The sequence below is a fragment of the Schistocerca serialis genome, chromosome 4, assembly GCF_023864345.2.
Source record: "Schistocerca serialis cubense isolate TAMUIC-IGC-003099 chromosome 4, iqSchSeri2.2, whole genome shotgun sequence".
In the NCBI taxonomy this organism is placed as follows: Eukaryota; Metazoa; Arthropoda; class Insecta; order Orthoptera; family Acrididae; genus Schistocerca; species Schistocerca serialis.
In genome coordinates, this window is record NC_064641.1 from 596,064,123 (window position 1) to 596,088,219 (window position 24,097).

The 24,097-nt window shown below is 38.3% G+C and overlaps 1 protein-coding gene across 1 annotated transcript in view; it reads left to right on the top strand.

Annotated features, from left to right (window-relative positions):
- The window catches only part of LOC126475355 (proton-coupled folate transporter-like), a 311,104-nt gene that overhangs the window by 241,649 nt on the left and 45,358 nt on the right, over positions 1 to 24,097 (top strand). Inside the window, exons 8-9 of the mRNA XM_050103168.1 lie at positions 5,118 to 5,255; positions 16,208 to 16,291. Of these exons, the coding sequence (XP_049959125.1) occupies positions 5,118 to 5,255; positions 16,208 to 16,291 (222 nt within the window). The remainder of the gene's footprint in view (positions 1 to 5,117; positions 5,256 to 16,207; positions 16,292 to 24,097) is intronic.

The window sequence follows — 24,097 nt, forward strand, 5'->3', positions numbered from 1 at the left end:
TGTGCGAGTGTATACCTGTCCTTTTTTCCCCCTAAGGTAAGTCTTTCCGCTCCCGGGATTGGAATGACTCCTTACCCTCTCCTTTAAAACCCACTTCCTTTTGTCTTCCCCTCTCCTTCCCTCTTTCCTGATGAGGCAACAGTTTGTTGCGAAAGCTTGAATTTTGTGTGTATGTTTGTGTTTGTTTGTGTGTCTATCGACCTGCCAGTGCTTTTGTTCGGTAAGTCACCTCATCTTTGTTTTTTTATATATATATATATATATATATATATATATATATATATATATATATATATATATATATATATATATATATATATATCCATTTTGTCACTAAAATAAAAATATAATTCATCTTGGCATTATACTTTATTCCCTGTTAGCATAGACTCAAAGCTTCAGTTTGTTAGTACTTATTTTCAATTTTCCTAACTCCACAGTTTCATCTGTTTATTGTCGTTTGCCCTGGTAGAGAGGACATTGCGGAGAACTGTTCAGTTAAAGTGTTTCGTGTTCCTGAACTGCATTATATTCACTGACAGAATTAAATAATGAAACAGATAAACTTATATCAATGAAATTTGTTCAGAAATGCTGAAACTGTAACATAATAAATATGCAATGACACTGAAAAGTTGGTACCAACTGGTTTAAAATTTACATTTGTCCTCACGTATGAGTTTGAGAGCTGTTTTGGTAACAAACCTTTCACTCTAGCCTACCTTTATGAAAGTTCCTGGTGGACTTATTCTGTGGTGTCCTGCCAGAATTCTAACCATAATGAATATTTTTAACAGGCAGTACTCTGAATTACTGAACTATTTTGTCCTGACTCATGGCCAGCATCAGAGTTCTCTGAGGACTGATAGTTTATCTAAGTATGCAGATGGACTTCTGGCAACTGAATTGCTATCTGTCTGAAGCAACATTTTGATTCTGTGAAATACCTTCCTTCCAGGGTTACCAGTATAACAAATTATGCAAGACAGCATCTGTTTCAGCCCCTCATGAGCTTACTTGGAACGTTAACATGGTAAGAGCATTGCCCAAAAAGTGAAGGTATTGACATTTGTTATGGTCTGTCTCACAGTTTTGATGAGTACGAACATCATACATTCACTGTAGAATAAAAGAATCAGTCTGGATTCTTTTTAAAAGGTTAGGCATGTATGAGCATATTTTCAGTTTATCGTCTGGTGACAAAAGACCAAAATCTGTAACAAAATATTTTCTCGGAGTCTGTTGTTGGCAGGACATCCATATGGGTTTATAGAAAATTAATTTATTCTAGTAATAATATCAGTATTTTTTATATAGCTTAATGGATTAACCATTTTGAATTTGTTGTATAACTGTTTTCACTGAACATATTGGTTAATTATCTGTTGACAATTTCCACCATTCTCTTCATCAGGAAAGCAACGGATTGTCAAAGGAGTGACAGAATCATGCAGCTCTATATACTGCAGTAGTTTCTGCTATTATCAGAATTTACATTGGTGCCAACAATGACACATCATCTACAGCATCTTTGTTTTCATTACAGTGTACAACAATGACCATAATCATGCAGTCCTTTGATATCAGGTGCCTGCTTTGCATACATTGATGAATGTATAGCTTGAGTCTTTATTAAAATTGTTGGCACACATTATAATTTCCACAGCTTATTTGATGATTGGGTCGCCATATCTTGAAGTGTGGGTTAGAATATGCTTCATATGCCATTTGCCACAAGGCCACCAGCAAATGCAACACAGCCTGATGCTGACACCATGTGTCTGTTGGTGGCTACAAACTTCATTGTGCTTAGTGAAGTGTAATCTGATAATACATTCACAGCCAATGCAGCTCATTGATGAAACATATACTGTACTATAGTTGAATGTGCCCTTTAAATGTTATCTTGCTTCGTAATATATTATCAGTTTAGCCTTGGTCACAGTTACATTTCTAGTAGCAGTACTGAGCATTAATTTGTATTTTTTGATTGAGTTGACACTGGTGTACAGGAAATTGGGTACAATGTCTTGCTCAATGTTTAATAGGAGCCAACGTAGATTACCACAGTCTCATGGTCTGATATCAGGAAATGCAAAAGACCACTGCTTGACAGTTACACAAGGAAAGCTAACAGAAATAGAAAAGCACGAAAGAAGGAAAGAAAGAAGGTTAGAGTTCGCTGTCCCATGGACAACAAGGTCATTAGAGATACAGCACAAACTGGGATCTGTGAAGGGTAAGAAAGTAAATCAACCATGACCTTTCAAAGGAAGCATGGCAGCATTTGCCTTAAGTCATTTACACAATTCATGGAATACCTAAATCTGGATGGTCAGACAGGGATTTGAACTGTCGTCCTTGTGAATATGGGTCATGCCTGCTAACCACAGTGCCACCTCTCTCAGTAAATGTAAAACAGATGTCAGGAGTATAACTTAAAGATTTCTGAAACTTGTGGAAGATCTGTAGCTTTGAAATAAATGAGAACAGTAGTCAAACTCTGTGAGACCTGCAACAAATCTCTTTGCCCATCTTGTTTTTCAAAGACATACTGATTGCTTTGTATCTGCATCCTGCTCACCTATTCAATAACTGTGTATTATACAAGTTAATTAATTTTATTGTAGTTTACCTATTGTTTACAACAATTTTTGTTTCTAATTTTTGTTGTAAGGTAATTAGACAGCAGCAGTCATTGTCGTAATGGTGCTGAGATGTGATGTATCTGGAGGCATCCTAGATTTTTATCCCTTTCAAAACTTTTACCTATAACCGATATAAGTAAATAAGGAGTCAAAATATATTAATTTTATGTGATTTCCAGTTTTTTTTGTTAATGTGAACCGATGTGGCAGTGTGTCCACTGACAAGCACACTGCTTCTAGTATTGAGGCTCTGCACTGTCCACTGGCAGCCTCATGGCAGTCAACATGTTAAATGAAGGATTGTGCTTTTCATAAGGCTGTTTGGCAAATACAGATTTTTCTAGAATTGTGAATTGTGAATTGTGGTTTATTAGTCTCATGACGTACATAATCTAAATCATTTGATTCAGGTACAGGAGACACGTCAAAATTTTGGTAAAGTTTTACCATATACATACAACACCTGATTTTAACAAATGGTACCATGACAATAATACAATATAAAAATACACATACAATAAAAAACTAACAAATTAATTACAACAACTGATTTTAACAAATGGTATCATAATAATCATACAATTTTGTTACACATACACTAAAAGACTAACAATTAATTATCCCTTTCTCAAATTATCATGTCATCCTCTATGAATTCTTCTACTGAATAGTAGCATTTCTCCCACAGAATCTGCTGTAGCCTTATTTTTTGACTCTCTGGCTTCATATTAAATATATTTTTGCCCATTAGCTTGTTATATATTGGGCAAAGTTCAAGGCTTATGTGCCACTCAGTGTTTGGTAACACACTGGGAAATCACTTGAATATACTGTTCTACATAACTACTGCCACAGTCTGATAGAATTTTGTAAACATCTGTATGTGTCCTCAGTTATTACTACCTGAAAAAAAATTTGAAATCTCCACAATTGATGATTCTTCAGTCACTTTGGTATAACTTTATAAAAACGGTTTCTATCTGCTTTTTAAGCTTTATGATGTTTCATGGTAGCAGGCCGTAAATTGACAGTGCTATTAACTTGTGTGTTTTATGATCCACCATTGTGGTAAAGCACTCAAAGAGGCATTCATCAAAAAATTTGTTTATCTGAAGGGTCTTGGTAGTGATTTCATTTTGTCTATATATGGCCACTCCTGCATTGCATTTACTGGTTTGGCAGCAACAGGATGTTAGCTTATATCCATCAAAGTGTATATATTTGATTTCATTCATTTCCTTGTGAGGTTCTAATATGCACAAGACATTGACATACACCCACCTGCTTTCTCAATTTCCTGTTTGACTATTAGAAGTTCATCCTCTTTATTTTTGAAGATTTGTGATATTTAGATGGTATGTTCCTTCAGATTTGCATCCATACTACAGTATACTTTTATACTGGTAGTTTTTGTAGATGTAACTATATTTATTTTGCAGTTCTGTCTATAGGAAGAATACACCATATGAAAGAGCTAGAGGACACATTGGAAATCATTGTGATGTGATGGGTATTGGTTTGGAAAGACCAGGTGCTTGTAATAAATAACCATTCAAGTAGCCTGAGATGCTAAGAAAGGTGCACCAGCTCATTGTCATCATCATCATGACCATTATCATCATCATTATCATCACTGCCATCTTCAAGCCTGGTAGAAGACGACAGGTGGGAGGCTTCTAATGTAAACAGTTGCAAAGATAATGTAACTTTATAGATTCTGTGTGTGCTTTGCAAAAAAAGTATCCATCTTAAAAAGCGCTGTGCGTGTCTTCATGTAATGAGAGGTGTGGGCTAGACCATTGAGCCATATGGCATTATTATTATTGTGTTCCTCTTATTCTGTTTGGGATTCTAGTTAGACAGTATTTTATTGACCTACACATAAGAATTGTGGGGAGAAGGTTAGTTGAACTTAAGTCGTGGGTGTATGTATACGGAATGTGCTTAAGGTAATCCTGCACCAAATTCTGTAAACAGCAACATTGGTCTCTTTTTAAATGAATTCTGTTTACAGATGTCACTATTTGATGACGTGTACCCATTAATTAACTTTGTGTGAAACATTGGCAGGTACTGATGAAAGCAAGCTATCATTAGATATCATTTATTACTTAAGAAAATGACTGTGCAGATCTTTACATATTACTATGTAAGTTGTAGTGTTAATTTATAATAAAATTGATGATGAACTTATATATCTATACTCCAACTTGCATCTCCTTCTTCTCTTTCTTCTTCATTGGAAAGAAAGGTGTACTGATTTTTGACATACCAGTTTTGTTTTATGTATTTGTTTTATGTAATTTGTATTATATGATTACTGTTGGTAGTCAGTTTCATATCAACATAGTCCTTCTGACTACTCAGAAAATTACTTTTTGAAACTATCCATTCTTACACTATAATATTAATGTCTCCACTTCCATTTGGCTTATTTATCTAAATAACGTATATTTTATTTCATTTTAGGTACATTTGGAACTATTTACATTTTTGTAAATGTTCTTCACTTTTCTGAAACACTTGTTGCTGCATTTGGTTTCGTTTGCAAGATCATATCTGCATTGCTGGCAGCTTTTTCACCGTATTCATGGTACCTGTACCTAGGTAAGTTAATGAGTTGTCAATCACACTTTTTTAATCATTTATACTGAAATTGCAAATGATTGCACTACTAAAGATTTTTCAAGCAAAGATAGTGAAGTTTTTGGAAACAATAATCTGATTTATGCAGTTAAATATTTATTATGATAATCGTATTATTAGGGAGGAAACTATTAAACAAAATGAAAACAAGGACCGGCAATTAATCATATACTGGTGAATGATGAGTGACATATACATACAATTAAAACAGAAAATCCCTCAAGCTTTTTACACAAATAGTCACTCAGTCTATATCTCTCGTGTTAGTTCCACAATGAATGATGGAGTAGTTTTGAGATTTTATGACATATGGCTCCACGTACATTTGGTATTAGCCAATATCCATTACATATCTATTTGGTGGTGGAGTTTGTGAAGATTATTTTCCTTGGGAGCAGGGTGTGGGCTCGAGTGGGACAGAGGGGGCACAGGATCTTCCCTCCTCTGCCTATCACTGGGTATACCCTTGCCTCCAGGGTGATACAGACTTAATAAGATATTATTATATCATTGGTAGCCATTGAGCACACACTTTCTTGTACTTCAGTCTGATAAGCATCAGCCTTCATTTCATGCAGGTATTTCATGAAAGTCATGTTAACTGGAAAGCAAGTGTTGTTATGATGATGTGCCTGTTCTCACAAAATATCATATGAAATGTTTCCACAATTCATCAGTTATTTTTGACAGTTACCTATTTCTATCTTCAGTGTGACATTCTCAGTTGTGTTGTATTAGTCAGTCTCTACATATCTGTTGGAAAAGTTGTGCTGCTGTCATACTAATTCAGTAGTCACTCATTCAGTTGTATGTCATGGCTATTATGATTTTGCTCATACTTACACCAAACAACAATTCCATGATACTACGGTGTGGGCAATATCTTGCAAACTGAGGGATGTATCATAATATATCAGTAAGGAGGGGCTTGTGTGTAGAACACATAGACTGCACTCTATTTAGTTAACATTTTCAAAGAAAAATCATTCACAGCTGTCCATGTGGTAGCCAGAAACACTGACCGCTTTTGCTGCAAATTTGAAAACACAGTAAATATAGCTCACATTGTTCACAACTAAATTTAGTTATATATTTTTAGTGAAAGTAACGGTCACTGTAATGCACATATCTGTGGCACCTGAATAAGACTGTTGCAGTGATTAGTCAATGGAGCCTACTTCCCAGATAGCCTGTTTTACACTACTGGCCATTAAAATTGCTACACCACGAAGACGATGTGCTACAGACACGAAATTTAACCGACAGGAAGAAGATGCTCTGATATGCAAATGATTAGCTTTTTAGAGCATTCACACAAGGCTGCCGCAGGTGGCGACACCTACAACATGCTGACATGAGGAAAGTTTCCAACCGATTTCTCATACACAAACAGCAGTTGACCGGTGTTGCCTAGTGAAATGTTGTTGTGATGCCTCGTGTAAGGAGGAGAAATGCATACCATCACGTTTTGACTTTGATAAAGATTGGATTGTAGCCTATCGTGATTGCAGTTTATCGTATCGCGACACTGCTGCTCGTGTTGGTCGAGATCCAATGACTGTTAGCAGAATATGGAATCGGTGGGTTCAGGAGGGCAATACGGAATGGCGTGCTGGGTCCCAACGGCCTCGTATCACTAGCAGTCGAGACGACAGGCATCTTATCCGCATGGCTGTAATGGATCGTGCAGCCATGTCTCGATCTCTGAGTCAGCAGATGGGGACATTTGCAAGACAACAACCATTTGCACGAATAATTCAATGATGTTTGCAGCAGCATGGACGGGGACATTTGCAAGACAACAACCATCTGCACGAATAGTTCGACGACGTTTGCAGCAGCATGGACTATCAGTTCAGAGACCATGGCTGCGGTTACCCTTGATGCTGCATCACAGACAAGAGCACCTGCGATGGTGTACTCAATGACAAACCTGGGTGCACGAATGGCAAAACATCATTTTTTCGGATTAATCCAGGTTCTGTTTACAGCATAATGATGGTTGCATCTAAGTTTGGTGACATCGCGGTGAATGCACATTGGAAGCGTGTATTTGTCATCACCATATTGGCGTATCACCCGATGTTATGGTATGGGGTGCCATTGATTACACATCTCGGTCACCTCTTGTTCGCATTGATGCCACTTTGAACAGTGGATGTTACATTTCAGATGTGTTACGACCCGTGGCTCTACCCTTCATTTGATCCCTGCGAAACCCTACATTTCAGCAGGATAATGCACGACCGCATGTTGCAGGTCCTGTACGGGCCTTTCTGGATACAGAAAATGTTTGACTGCTGCCCTGGTCGGCACATTCTCTAGGTCTCTCACCAATTGAAAACGTCTGGTCAATGGTGGCAGAGCAACTGGCTCGTCACAATACACCAATCACTACTCTTGATGAACTGTGGTATCGTGTTGAAGCTGCATGGCCAGCTATACCTGTACACACCATCCAAGCTCTGTTTGACTCAATGCCCAGGCATATCAAGTCCATTATTACAGACAAAGGTGGTTGTCCTGGGTACTGATTTCTCAGGATCTATGCACCCAAATTGCATGAAAATATAATCACATGTCAGTTCTAGTATAATATATTTGTTCAATGAATACCCATTCATCATCTGCCTTTCTTCTTTGTGTAGCAATTTTAATGGCCAGTAGTGTAGTTTCAGGTATACAAGAATGTCAGCAGTTTGTGTGTCCTCTTGCTCATGAGCGTACACTGTATGGTTAAATTATAAATCCTAGAGGGACTTTAAAAAGTGATTATTCAAAAAATTAAAGAGAAATTATTCCAACTTCACATTGAATACTAAGAACTGTTTGATGAATTTAGAAATAAATTATACTATTAAATAATTTAGGAGTTATGGAGACAACTCACTGAATAGCGTAAAGTGATTGACAAGCACACACAAAAGAAAAAAGGATATTTGCTAGCTTGAGGAATAAATCCTTTTCCAAACTAGAGTGTACACACACACACACACACACACACACACACACACACACACACACACTCTCTGTACCCATACATTAAGCTGGCTGGATGGACAAGTGTAGCTAGCAGCTTGGAGGGAGGCAGCAGGTTTGCTGGGTAGGAATGGGGGAGGAAGAGATGGCAGGTGCATGTACTAGGCATTTGATGCATGGCTGCCAGAGCTGGTGGGCTGTGGCTCACAGTGAAGGTGACATTGAGACATTAATTAGGAGCAGTTGACAGGACAGAGGATGCAGAAGCTGTTGGGTGGAGGGTGTGGGAACAGTAAATTAATTAAGATTGAGGGCAAGAGGGTATTGGGAGCAAAGGCTGTGTTGGAGGGATAACTCCAACATGCGTGGTTCAGAGAAGCTGGTGGTGAAGGGTAGGATCCAGGTGGCCTGGGTTGTGAAGCAGTCATTGAAATTGAGCATGTTTTGCCACTGGGTGGTCAGCTTTGTGCTGGCAACAGTTTGGCAGTGGCCATTCATTCTGGTGGACAGCTGGTTGGTTGTCGTACCAAAATGAAAGCCTATGCAGTGATTGCAGTAGAGTTGGTATGTGACATGGCAGCTTTCACAGGTGTCCTGGCTTTGAGGGGATAGGAAAGCCTGTGACAGGACTGCAGTAGGAAGTGGTGGGTTGGTGGAACTGGACAGGACAGGACATGATTCCTGTGACAAGGATTTGGGAGCAGGAGTGGCTTAGGAATGGACCAGGATGTTTGTTGGGTAACAGAATATGACTTTAGGATGGTTTGGTAGGACTTGCATTCGGGAGGACGACGGTTCAATCCTGTCTCCGGCCATCCTGATTTAGGTTTTCCGTGATTTCCCTAAATCGTTTTAGGTGAATGCCGAGATGGTTCCTTTGAAAGGGCACGGCCGATTTCCTTCCCAATCCTTCCCCAACCCGAGCTTGCGCTCCGTCTCTAATGACCTCGTTGTCGACGGGACGTTAAACACTAACCACCACCACCACCCATCTTTCGGGCAGTGTACAAATCCCGTGTCAAAATATTGTTCATCTTTTGAAGTGATCAATGAATATATCCGATTTGTCACTGCTTCATAAGATTGGAAATGTTGGTCAGCCAGACCATGTGCCATTGATCTAAACATGTGATAGTTGGAGGGAGCATGTCTGGAGAATACTTGCGCTCCGTCTCTAATGACCTCGTTGTCGACGGGACGTTAAACACTAACCACCGCCACCACCCATCTTTCGGGCAGTGTACGAATCCCGTGTCAAAATATTGTTCATCTTTTGAAGTGATCAATGAATATATCCGATTTGTCACTGCTTCATAAGACTGGAAATGTTGGTCAGCCAGACCATGTGCCATTGATCTAAACATGTGACAGTTGGAGGGAGCATGTCTGGAGAATACTGTGGGGGGCTAGTATTTCCCATTTTAACATTTCCGAGTACATTTTGAACTCTTTTGCAATGTGGGGTCAAGCGTTGTCATGCTGCAAAATCACTTTATCTTGCCTCTCACTGTATTGTGGCCATTTGTTTTTTAAAACTCTGCTCAGATGCATTAATTGCATTCGATAATGAGCACCTGTGATTGTTTCACTTGGTTTTAACACCTCATAGTACACGAGACTGAGCTGGTCCCACCAAATGCAGAGCAAGATCTTGGAGCTGTGAATATTCGGTTTGGCTGTCGACGTGGAAGTATGGCCAGGATATCCCCATGATTTTTGAGTTTAGGGGATAATGAACCCATTTTGTGTCCCTGGTCACAATGCGATGCAGAAATACATTTCGTTTTTGCCTCTGAAGCAACTGTTCACAAACACACAAACGCCGTTCAACGCCTCTTGGTTTCAGCTCACAAGGGACCCAAGCTGCTTCTTTCTGATTCATGCCCATAGCTTTGAGATGTTTTGAAATGGCTTGCTGTGTCACTCCCACTAATCGTGCCAATTCTTCTTGAGTTTTATGCGAGTCTCCACTCAGCAATGTCTCCAATTCTGCATCTTCGAAAACAGTCTCTCTTCCACCACTGTGCTGGTCTACGACATTAAAATCTCCATTGAAAGCATTGAAACCACTCACAAAACATTCTTTCACTAATAGCATCTTTACTATACGTGCTTAAGAGCATTCTGTGAGACTCAGCTGCTGTTTTCTTCATACTGGAACAAAATAGTAACACCTCCTGCCAATGACCAGAATTGGGCTCGTAAACTGAAATTTTCAGTCAAGAACAGCTTTATGATGCGGACACAAATCGACTAATGTTTGAATGAGGTTATGCTGACCGAGGTCCAAGCTAACTGCCTGATGTCTGCTATCTGTTTCTTTTGACCGCTACTTACCCTTGTTGCCACCTATTGGCAAAGTTGTACACCTTGTATATTAAATGTGATAGAATGTGGGATTGGCAACACTGCAAATAACAAACAGTATACAAAACCAGGAGACAAATATAAGTGGACTAACAGGAACTACAAAAACAGTACACAGTACCAAAAAAATGTTGAAAATGAATTTCTAATATTGGAGATTCTGTGCTTAAAAATGTAGTAGCTCTAAGATGGACAGTCCATGTTCACCCAGGGACAAGAACTCATCAACTAAATTAACATATGAAGAAACTTCTTAATGCAATTTGATCAAAACAGTGAAAAATGTATTTCCAGCATTAACAGTGACTGTAAGGCACTGTCCATAGAAAATCAGTGAGTGACAAATGTGTAGACAAAATAAACAGTAGTCTCAGAGAACAGTGTAACAGTCTAAAACAATATTTGCATATCCAAATAAGTTTATAACCACTGACTGCAGAGCACAGGATTGCTTACATTTGAACAGTTTAGGGTCTGCAAAATTCAGCTAGATGTTTATTGACAAAGGAATAAAAGGTAAAAAACTGTTAACAAAATCTATTGTTGAAACAAACACACATTTTTGATGGATTTAAACATAAATGACTTACATATGAAACATATAAAGGGTACAAAAGCAAAAATTGAGATCTACCAATATTCTTAGCGGGAGGAAAAATAGATTAGTCCTTCATGCAAATGAACATTGACTAGCAAAAGACTGCATTGAAATCCTTAATAAAGTAAAGAACTATGTTGTAGCCAGTAATTTTTATAGAAGTAATGAAATTAATTGGGTTTGCTACATACTAGTTAAAAAATCTTTAACATTTAAGGTAATGGATGGTTTTAATTTTCTAAATGATGAGGACAAATTTGCAAGTAGCAGTATAGAATTCTTTACCTCAGGTAAAGAAGTAAACAAAGTATTTGTGTATAAACTAAGGAGTTTCATATAGAAGCTATAGAAATACTGCTCCGAGCTGCAGGAGGTAGTGTCATATGTGCGTGAGATGTGCTTGCTTGTGTGAATGAAAGATGAAAAGAAAAGGATTATTATAGCTGCTGATTTTTAACATAAACATAATAAATGAATCCAGAGTATCAACAGAATTTATTGATCTATTTCATGGGCTTAAGCTAAATTACACAGATTTTACTACAGAGAGTAAACAAACTGCAACTTGTATAAATAACATTCTCTGCAACTTGTATAAATAACATTCTGACAACTTAAAAAAAAAAAAAAAAAAAAAAAAAAAAAAAAAAAGATGCGTGAGTAAGGAAAATATAAACTTGTTTTGCTGTACTCATTGTTCAAATGGCTCTGAGCACTATGGGACTTAACATCTGTGGTCATCAGTCCCCTAGAACTTAGAACTACTTAAACCTAACTAACCTAAGGACATCACACACATCCATGCCCGAGGCAGGATTCGAACCTGCGACCGTAGCAGTCGCGCGGCTCTGGACTGAGCGCCTAGAACCGCGAGACCACCGCGGCTGGCTGTACTCATGAAGAAGTAAACTGGGCAGTAGATCATTGTACTACAAGTTCAAAGATTATGACAGATTTCTTGATAGTGTTTTTCATGTTTTTACTAGATACTTCCACCTATGGTCTGCCATAGAAATGACAAGCAACTGAAATGGATAATTGCTGGTATAAAAGTGTCAAGTGAAAAACAATAGAAACTCCGGGTTGGAATGTCAACAATGTAAAGAAAAGATAGATTGCTACTTACCATAAGGATGATACATTAAGTTGCAGACAGGTACAGTTAAAAGACACTTACAAATTCGCTTTTAGTCATAGCCTTCATCAGAAAAAGAAAGAGAAACACACATCACTCATTCGCACAGGCAAGCACACCTCTCTCTCTCTCTCTCTCTCTCTCTCTCTCTCTCTCTCTCTCTCACACACACACACACACACACACACACACACACACACACACACGCACACACACACATGACCACCTACTCCAGCAGCTCAAACTGAATGCCATCCTCATCTGAGCTGCAGGAGTTGGCATTAATTGTGCATAAGATGTGCTTGCTTGTGTGAATGAATGGTGTGTGTTTCTCTTTCTTTTTCTGATGAAGGCGGTGGCAAAAAACCAATGTGTAAGTGTCTTTTAATTGTGCCTGTCTGCAACTTAACATCAGTAAGTAGCAATCTATCCTTTCCTTTCATTGTTCTGAAAAGTAATAAATATTTAGCTTTTATAAACCATGTGGAAACGTGTAAAAGAGTATGAAAAAAAAAAGAAAAAAAGAGGAATAATATTGCAGAGCTTTTGTAGTATGCATTTCTGCCTCTAAGCATGTACAGCACAACTGATTGCCAGTTAAGTGATGCCTGTGTTGTTGACCTGGCTTGTCCTATTCGTCTGCAGTGATTGTTTTTGCTAGTGCTGATGTGTTCTTGTTTCATTTTTTATGATGGCAAATTTAAGTGAAAAACATGCAGCTGTGAAATTTTGTTTTCTGCTTGGCAAAAATGCTGCTGAAACTGTTTTGATGTTAAAAAGAGCCTACCAAGATGACACTATGGGAAAAGCTCAAGTGTACAAGTGATTTGCTCAATGTAGGAATTAAGATATATCAATTGATGGTGAAACTCATTCTGGATGTCCATCAGCTGTCGGAATCAACGAAAATGTTGAAAAAATTCGATAACTTTTGCCCACAGACTGTCAACAGATCTTTTATTTGAAAGTTTCAGGAAGGTTGCACAACAGTGTTCATCAAAAGGACCTGATTTGAGACAGACATCTCTGCCACCATGACAACAAAAGTGCAAGCGCAGACATCTCTGCTAGGCAGTATTTGGCTAAAAATAGCATGGTTCCATTACCCAGTGGACTTTACTCACCTGACCTGACTCTGTTCAACTTTTTCTTTATTCCACACATGAAAAGGACATGGAAGGACACCAATTTGATGAGACTGGAAAAAAAAAAAAAAAAAAAAAAAAAAAAAAAAAAAAAAAAAAAAAGTGGAAGCACTGGTGGGACAAATGTGGTAGTTGCAATGGAGAGTATTTTGAAGGGGATAAAGTTGTTTTGTAAACAATTTGAAAATAAATAGATTTTAAAAAATAATTGTGATTGTTTTGGGTACCCCTTCATATTTAGAAGGGCAGTAAAGGCAGCAAAAGAAATGAGAAACTCAAAATTCATTCTGAATCTTACAAATAAATCAAACGTGGTATGGTAAGAGATAGAATCTGAACTTGGTGTCATAGGTGGCAGTCCTCACATCTCAAAAATTAAGATAGGTGACAAATCCATTGTAAATTCTTCAGAACTAACAAAATATTTCAATGTTTTTCATAAATATATCAAAATCACATGTTCATGTAATAGGTTGCCAAGATAATGTCCAACTCTTCAGATTCGATCAGGGTAACATGAAAGTTGTAATTAAATTTGAATGAATTATACCTAAAGATGTAGAAAAAGTAGTATCATCCCCTAGGAACAAAAGTTTGACTGGATGGAATGAAATACTCACTAGGATAATTAAAGAGGTTTCTAGTATGATATCAGGACCCCTATCTGAAATCATAAATAAGTCATTTGAAGAAGGTTGCTGCCCAGATGCATTAAAGTATGCAGTAGTAAAGTGACTATTCAAGAAAGACTCAAAAGAAGATGTAACTACCAGCCAGTAAGCCTTCTCCCAGTATCCTCAAAAGTATTCGCAAAAATTGTTGCAATGCAGATTGAAAATTTCATACTGAAATATAATATGATCACATTAAATCACTTCAGCTTCCAGGAAGGGAAGAGTACAATATGTGGCATCAACAAATTTGTTGAGAAAATTTGTGTATCTCTGGAAAATCCCAAAAAGGCACAGTAATTTTATGTGACCTCACAAAGGCTTTTGACTGTGTAAACCACTCTTTACTGTTCCATAAATTAGAAAAATATGGAATAAACAGTAGTACTTTAAAATAGCTGAGATCATATTTAACATATAGAAAGCAAAAGTTAGTTTTAATGTCAGGTACAGGAAATTGTTTCTCAGAATTGAAAATTATTTCACAGGGAGTACCACAGTGTGCCATTTTAGGCCCAGTTCCATTTTATGTAAATGATTTACCTTTAATGTAACATTCCACTCAATTTTATTTGCAGACAACATATCTGTACTCATTGGTAGTGAGATCACAGAACACCAGAGTCATTATACGCTAAACCATGTAGAATGTTGATTTGACGTAAATAGATTAAAACTAAACACAAAAAAAACTAATGCAGTTAAAACTAAATAATCAAAATCACATAACATTCAAATAATCCATAGAAATCATGAACTTAATGAATCAGATTGTGCCAAATTCCTGAGGATATGTGTAGAAATTGATCCTGGTCCTCTCGAATAAGCTAGTACTTTGCAAACAAGCTAAACAGTCTTTCATTCACAATGACAGTATTGTTGTACACAAGTGGCATGGAACTAGGAAAATTGTTTACCACAATTCTCTTCAATCAATTGTAGGGTATGGAATAATCTTTTGGGGGAATGCAAGTATTGTTAATAGGATATTATTAATTCAAAAACTATTATTAAAAATAAATGTAGTATTAAGCTTAGAGATTTGTGTCAACGTTTCTTCAGAGATCTAAAAATTTTAACTATTCTGTTGATTCACATTTATGGACTGTTTGACTGAAATTTCTCATAATTAGAGACTCAATTTTAACATAAGTATGACACATGAAACAAAGATAAATTCATATTTCCATCTCATGAATTAAAATTCTACTCCCAGGCTCCTCAGTACACAGCTATGAATATTTATAATAAGTGAAAACTGCCACAGTATGGAAGTAGATTTACTGAAGATAAAATTACATGCCCTCCTAGCACAAAAACTTTGTTATTCACTCATGAAATATGTAATGAGGATACAGATTTCTTGGTAGAGTACTGAAATAAATTTTTAAAGACTTTTGTAAATTAAGATTAATTTCAGATTTTTTGGCTTATAGTAAGTATCTCAGTTACTTTATTTGTATCCTGTACTTTAAATCAATGATTTATATATGTACATAATGAGACAATAAAATTTTCATTCTGAAGTTTCTACTGCCAAAAAATTTGTATAACTTCATTCTCTCTGCAAGGTAGTTTCAAATTGTTAGTTGATCTACACCAAAGAACAAAACACATTTGATGTGTTATAGGTTTTCACATAAAATTTGGGGGGAGGGAGGGGGGGGGGGGCATGGCTTTACAATGCTTTGTTCTTGCGCAGGGGCTGTTTGTTTATATTGTGAAGTTACTTCCTTTCTCTGGGCCAAATAAAATATGGCTAAATGTTATTTTTTCTGTCCATTTAGTTTTTGTAAAAATTTAGTAAATAACTTTCGGCAAAGCATACTTTTGTCATACTGTGTGGCAGGTGCAAAATTAATTTTCTTCCATCCATGGAATTTGTAACAGACAAGTATTAATTGACTGAAATTCAATTTTATTAAATGCTATTCATAAATTGAATGCAGAAATGCAATCAAAGACCTAAAACAATTGTAATTGTTTAAGTAACATTATAGAGTGATATTATTTTGCAGCTGCCCTGGCTAATGCTTTTGGAGGAATCTGTACATCACTTATAAGGTCAACAATGTCTAAGACTGTTCCACCCAGTGAAGTAGGTGAGTGTGTAAATGTAAGAAAATATGGTACTAGTTACTTGTTGGCACATTTGCTGGCATTACTTGGAATTATCATGCCAGCCTATACTCTGAACACCTTTAAGTAGTAAGTAAGTAAGGTTTCTGTACTTTTACAACAAATTTTATGTCATATAACACCTGATTACTTTAGGCACCCTCAGTGGTCTACAACATAATTTTGTATTTATTTATATAAAAATAGACTGCTATCTGTAGATCTGTTTTCAGTGGGAAAGAGTGTATTCAGTTTTCTTTCAACATATCTGGCCACACTTATTCCGACTTGTTCTGCTACTACTTCGGTGGTCATAAGTCACTTCTGTTATTACTATACCGATCATGTCAATACTCTGATGAACACTCATTTTTTTGTTACTTGGCAAACATTCTGCCTCCCTGGGAGAAAAATGTGGATAACCCATGTTACAGATTATAAGTGATGCACTATGTAATTATGAACTGTGCAAGGTAGGAGCTGAAATGTTTAGTTTGCCATTAGATATATATGAAAGCAAAAGTGATGACATTATCCTAGCTTTTGGAGCTATAAGTTCCTTCCTCAAAGAGAGAAAAGAGATAGGTTGGACATGGCAGTCCTGACTACCGATGGATCCCTTGCATCCTGGGGTCTGAGGAACCTACTTTTTCTTTTTAACGTTACCCACGCCCTTTCCCCTTCCAGAGAAAGGAATTGATAGTTCCAAAACCTAGGATAATGTCACCACTTTTATGTTTGTTTAACAGCAGTATTCAACATTTTGTCTTCTAAAGGGAAGTTCTGGACAGCAATTCTACCATTTTAACATTAACTGTCAGTAAATTATTGTCCTCAGTGTACTGAAATCATTGAAATGCAGTGTTATATGCAGTGTAGTGCTATGCACAGGTGATAACTATTTTTAATGATTATCTTTTTCACTGTCACTGACGTATATTTTCACTGGGTAGATCACATAACTAATGAGGAGATATTGAATAGAATTTGAGAGAAGAGAAATTTGTGGCACTATTTGACTAGAAGAAGGTATCATTTGGCAGGGCATCAAGTGATCGCCAATTTAGTATTGGAGGGCAGCGTGGAGGGCAAAAATCATAGAGGGAGACCAAGAAATGAATATACTAAACAGATTCAGAAGGATGTAGGTTGCAGTAGGTACTGGGAGATGAAGCTTGCACAGGATGGAGTAGCATGGAGAGCTGCATCAAACCAGTATCTGGACTGAAGACCACAACAACAACAACAATGATGATCAGTGTCAATGGTTTCACCAGGTTTTAGCAGCTCATAATAGATGACACCCTTCTGATCCCACCAAACACTGAGCTTTGTCTTCTTTACAAAGTGAGTTGGTCGTGCAGTGGATGTCGATAGTTTGCCTGGATTTACTCATGAGATATGAAGCTTAGTATTCTCAAAATATATCCATTTTTCATCACGTGTCACTATTCAATGGAGAAACAACTTCACTTTGTATCAGGCGAGCAGCAATTCACAAGTGATCGTTTGATTTGCTTGATGTCTTTCATTCAGTTTATGTGGAACCCATTTTCCCATTTTCTTTCAACAGAAGAGTAATGGCTTTCTACATCACATTGTTACATAAGTTCCTGTAGAGTTTGAGTCCCATCTTCATCCAATAAGGCCTGCGATTCGTTGTCTTCAAACTTTTTTTGTGGTTTCCTATTCATCGTTTCTCACGTAAAAATCACCACTTTTGTATTTTTTGAATCACTTGAAACACTGTGTTATCCCAAGAACATGTTCACTGAAAGCTGTGACAAGCATTCAGTGTGATTCTGCAGCAGTTTTCTTCTAATGATAACAGAAAACCAATGCTATTTGGATATTTTAATTCATAGGCACAAAACTCGACATGTGTACACGTTTGAACCAGATACCTATGCATGGAACTTGGGTTAATGTGTGTTAACATTTGTCATCAGCCATTACAGGAAACAGATGGCCACTGCACCCCTGAAAAGGCAGACATACTGGTGCAAAATGACATTCTGATACTCCTGACCTGTTACAGTTCCTCTGTCAAAGACATGCAGGGGCGTACATGCACCAACCATAATAATCCCACCCCGCATCATCAAACCACGGCCTCCATACAGGTCCCTTTCAAGGACATTAAGAGGTTGGTATCTGGTTCCGGGTTCACGTCAGATGAAAACCCGACGAGAATCACTGTTCAAACTATACTTGGACTCATCCGTTAACTTAACCTGGGACCTCTGTTCCAATGACCATGTACTGTATTCTTGACACCAGGCTTTATGGGCTCTCCTGTGACCAGGGGTCAGTGGAATGCACCTTGCAGGTCTCCAGGCGAATAAACCATGTCTGTTCAGTCGTCTATAGACTGTGTGTCTGGAGACAACTTTTCCAGTTGCCGAAGTAAGGTCCCGAGCAAGGTTACCGGCAGTACTCTGTGGCCATCTGTGGGCACTGATGGTGAGATATCGGTCTTCTTGTGGTGTTGTACACTTTGGACATCCTGTACTGTAGTGCCTGGACACGTTTCCTGTCTGCTGGAATTGTTGCCATAATCTTGAGATCACACTTTGTGGCACACAGAGGGCCCATGCTACGACCTGCTGTGTTTGACCAGCCTCCAGTCGCCCTAGTATTCTACCCCTCACAACGTCATCAATATGTGTTCTTTGAGCCGTTTTAAACATACAGTCACCATTAGCATGTCTGAAAATGTCTGCACACTTACTTGCTGCACTGTACTCTGACATGCACCAACACACCTCTGAGTATGTGGACTGCTGCCAGCACCACCATGCGACGGCCATGGGTCAAATGCACCACATAGTCATACCCCGAGGTGATTTAAACCTGCAAACCACCCACCAGAGCGTTGTTTCACCATGTATCAGCATTATCATTAATTTATGAGCATGAGTGTATGTCACATGTGCAAGGCATGTGGCCACTGCAAGAGAAAGTAGAAGTTATACTTAATTTTCCACAGCTTGTGGCAATTAAAGAGTTATGGCAATTTCTTGGCGGAACCAATTTATACCGTTGGTTTGTTCACAATCGCTCCCTCCAAGTTGCAATGCTGAATAAATTCTTGAATGCTTCACTGAAGCTAAAGGACAAACTCCAGTGGAACAGTGAGGCTAAGGTGGCATTTACCAACTGAAGACTGCTCGGAGGAACAATGAGGCCAAGTCAGTGCACCAGTTCTGCAGGTGCCTCTTACCCTGATGGTTGATACTTCTGCTACTGCAGTCATGCTGCACTATGACAGCAAATTGATGAGCACTGGCAGCCTTTAACTTTTTCCAGTAAAAAGTAATTGCTGTATCAACAGAACTGGTCCACATATGATCACGAACTGTGTGCTGCCTCAGCTGCTATTAAGAAATTTTGTCAAATGTTGGAGGGGCAGCAGTTCACTCCCATCAGAGATCCACAGACTACTAACATATGCTTGCTGTCAGCGTTCAAGAAAGCGCCACCTCATCAGCTGCGACATCTTCACTATATTGTCCAGTTCATTATCAGTATTTTTCATATTGATGGAGAACTGAATCTACCAGCTGATGCTCTCTCTTAGATCAAAGTAATCACTGATGTGGTTGATTTTAAAGCTCTCACTGCAGCGCAGCAATCAGATAGTGAGTGATGAGATTTGTTAGTACAACTATTGGGCCTACAACTCCACTGTATTAAGTTTCAACTTCACTTCTGTATTGTGACATCGCCACTAACAAACAACGACCATTTGTGTCGCCTCCTGATATAATATGTCGCACCCTGGAGTGTGAGCTGCTACCAACATGGTAAAGCGAGCTTTGTCTGGCTACACATGGACAAAGATTGCAAGAATATGTGCAACAGTGTGTGGCATGTCAACAAAAGAAAGCTAACCAGCACATTAAGTCACCACTTGATAAGTGTCTTCCTCCAAATCATAGATCTGAAAGTGCCCACCTAGTCCTCATAGGACCTCTCCCACCATCAGAAGGATACATCTACTGCCTCACAGCCAGCAATCATTTTACACACTGGCCTGAAGTGTTCCCGACCACTGACATTACCACTAGAACAGTCATGAATGCTTTCTTCCAGGGATGAATCACCCATTTTGGTGTGCCTCTATGATTTACAACAGACCAGGGAAGACAATGTGAGTCATATCTGTTCAAAGCACTCACCATCTTACTGGGCATGAAGCACATTAGAACTACAGGCTTGCCACCTGGCAGTGAATAGTTTAATTGAACGCTTGCACTGAAAGTGTCACTTTGATGTCATGACTCTCAGTGGTGGACAGAGATATTGCTCATTCTCTGTTACCTATGGTCCTCCTAGGTCTTTGGGCATCAGTGAAAGGAGACCTGACAGCCACAACTGCAGAACTTGTTCATGGCCAGCTGATACAATTGCCTGGAGAGTTCTTTGCCAATGTGCCTCTCAACTGCACTGACCCTTCAGGTTTCATACAAAAGCTGTGTACACAAATCCAGCAACAATGCCCCATTGCTCCAAGGCATCAGCAGACTCATTGCCCTTTCGTTTTTGACAAACTGTGGGGTACCATCATGTCTTCTACGGCATGACGCAGTATGCAAGCCACTGCAGCCACTCTACAATGGGCCTTACCATTTCGTCAGTAGGGAAGACAGGACTATCTTAAATCTGCTTTCATTGGTATGACTCATCTACACACGTCACAGACTTGACAAATTCTCCAGTCCCTCCACTGCCCATTACAGATCAGCCACAGTCAATGTCAGAGGCAACCTCTAACAGTAGCCAATGCATGACTCATTGTTACGTGGTGTGGACGACATGTTCCATTCAACAGAAAATGTCATTGACACCAAGGGAGTGGTGAAGTGCAGTGTCATGTGAACTGTAATGCTAGTTACAGGTGATAAGTATTTTTAATGATTATCTTTGGGACAGTCACTGACTTATTCTCTCTGTTTGTAGATATGTTTTATTCTGTTCTTGAACGTGCTATTTAATGGAGTCATATAAATTACGGTTCAATTTTATGTTATAATAAAATTAATTACCTAGCCTAACAACAACATTTTCATTATTTATACATTTGCATACCTTCTCTAGGAATTAGAATAATTCTCACTTTTGAAGATGTTTGCTACTATTCCATTTGCACTGAATTTCCATGTCACTCCCTCTTTCGTATGCTATACAACAAGACAATGGAGTGGAGTCCTCATCACCTGTCGTCTGGTTGTGCAGTATGTGACTGACCTAAATAATTCTTTTCAACTGTAGCTTGGTGTGCCTTTTTTCCATCCCACTGTTAATACAAACAAATGAAACACCATTCAAATAATTAAGGTAAAAGATGCTATATTGTTTGCTACACTGTATGCTGTAGTCTATAGCTGAGGCATCACTGTAATTGTTCACAACAATCAGATATGTAAAAGTGCCCATCTAAAGAACATCACTTAATGCTCAAGGATTTCAGTTGCGAGATTCTATGAAAAGTACATGCATTATATAAAGGCCTACTGTTAACATTCTGGTAGTGCACAGTCCAAGATGTGTCAAGAAATATTTTATTTCCTGCCACATATATCACACATAATACATTGTGGTGAAATTAGAGAAATTTAGACTTACACACATATACACAGACTGTTATTATTCACAAGCACTATCCATGTATGGAATAGACAATGGATAAAGAGTTATAGGTTAATAGTACATGCTCTGGTGCACATCTGATCATGGCATATAGAATATAAATTAAGATGCAAACATAGATACAGAGTATGTAACTATGACTCTGATATTATGAAAATAACACTATATTAAAAATGACTTGGATGTTGCTGATGTCAGTTTTCTTAAATGTTCATTGTATGTGAGGGCTTAATATGGTCGAGCAGAGGTAAGTGAAACATACAAAAGTCAACCCATATCAGTTCTTCAAAAGTACATTATGATAGGCCTTGGAAAAGCATTTACATAATTACTCTATAAGTTTTATACTAAAGGACATAAATTAAAAATTAAATGAAAATTAATATCTGGGTCATTCCATGTCAAGTGGCTTACATTTAGATAAGCTCCCCACTTGACCATCTTCAATTTTGATGAAATTTTTACAGGATGTACATAAAGGCTTAAATGAAGCACCGCCAGATTACAGCACCCTAAGTAGTATGGTTGGGCTGCTAGCCACCTTTTTGTAAAGGTTAGTTTTTTGACTTTGGGACTTAAATGAATAAATAACCAGCTTTATTTTACCATTTCCCAGTATCTAAGAGACCTGTAATAATGAAACTTTGTGATCCTATTCAACTACTGGGGTACAATAGCTCAGGCTCAGTTGTAGACCTAAAGGTCAAATTATGATAAATTCGTCATAATGTGCTATCAAAATGGGTCACAAATCTTGTCATAACAAATTTTGACTGTACTTTATCAGCTTGTAATTACTGAAAGAATAACAATCTGAAGCTGATCCTTTACTCATCTGCAGTCTGTCAGCATGTCAAACAGCTCTGCAGGTGGCACCGAGAGTGCTCAAATAATAACTGAGATACGTAAGTTCAAAGTCTACTCAAGAATTTAATTTATCAATTTTGGCTCACTTTTAAGTCATACAGGGGGACAATGATTGAACTATGTGAAATAAAATCATCATAATTTCTGAACGGTTTGCGTTAGGCCATTCAAACGTCATGGTTGGCCACGGGGCATGATGGGAATTAGTATGTGCATGCGCATGCTCTGTATTATTGTTGGTCATTTGCATGTGAAAATGTCTTCGTACAGTGTGTCTGAGCATATAGCACTTGTGAATGCCTACTACATGAGCAATAACAGTCCAACTGCAGCTCAAAGGAAGTTTGTGACTGAGATCAAGATGAAGACAACTGGCCCAAGTGTGCTGACAAACAAGAATTTGATTTGCAAATTTGAGAGAATAGGTTGTGTTCATGATGACAATGTTAGCAATGTCAGTCGTCCAAAAAGTGTGAAAATGCTTGAAAACATCGAGAAGACATGCACTGTGTTTCAAACCAGCCTGAAGAAAGCGATAAGATGAGCTGCACAACTAGTGGGAATCAACTGCGAGACACTGCGACAAATTGTTGTTGACGACCTGCCATCAGCCATTAAGCCCCAGGACCATGGAACAGTGGTTATGTTTTGTCAACACTATTGTCCACAGAATTGACGAACAGGAGTTCAATGTGAATATGGTTTGGTTTAGCGACGAAGACCACTTTCATTTGGATGGGTTCGTCAATAAGTAAAATTGCCACATTTATGGGACTGAAAATCTGTGCTTCATGATCAAGAAGTCTCTTCACCCTCAGTGCATGACTGTGTGGTGTGCAATGTCGAGACACGGAATAAATGGTATGATATTCCCTGATGGCACAGTGACTACCGAATGGTACATGAAGGTTTTGGGAGATGATTTCATCCTCATCATCCAAAGTGACCCTGATTTCGACAAGATGTGGTTAATGAAAGATGGAGCTTGACCTCATTGAAGCAGAAGAGCATTTGATGTCCTGGAGAAGCACTTGGGGACCGCATTCTGGTCCTGGGGTACCCAGAGGCCGGTGGCATGGGCCTCGATTGACTACCATATTCTCTGGATCTGAACATATGCAACTCCTTTTAAGGGGCTATATCAAAGACAAGGTGCACAGAAATAACCCCAAAATCATTGCTGAGCTGAAGAAAGCCATTCAGGAAGTCACTGACAGCATCAGTGTTCTGACACTTTAGCGGGCCATGCAGAATTTTGCTGTTCGTTTGCA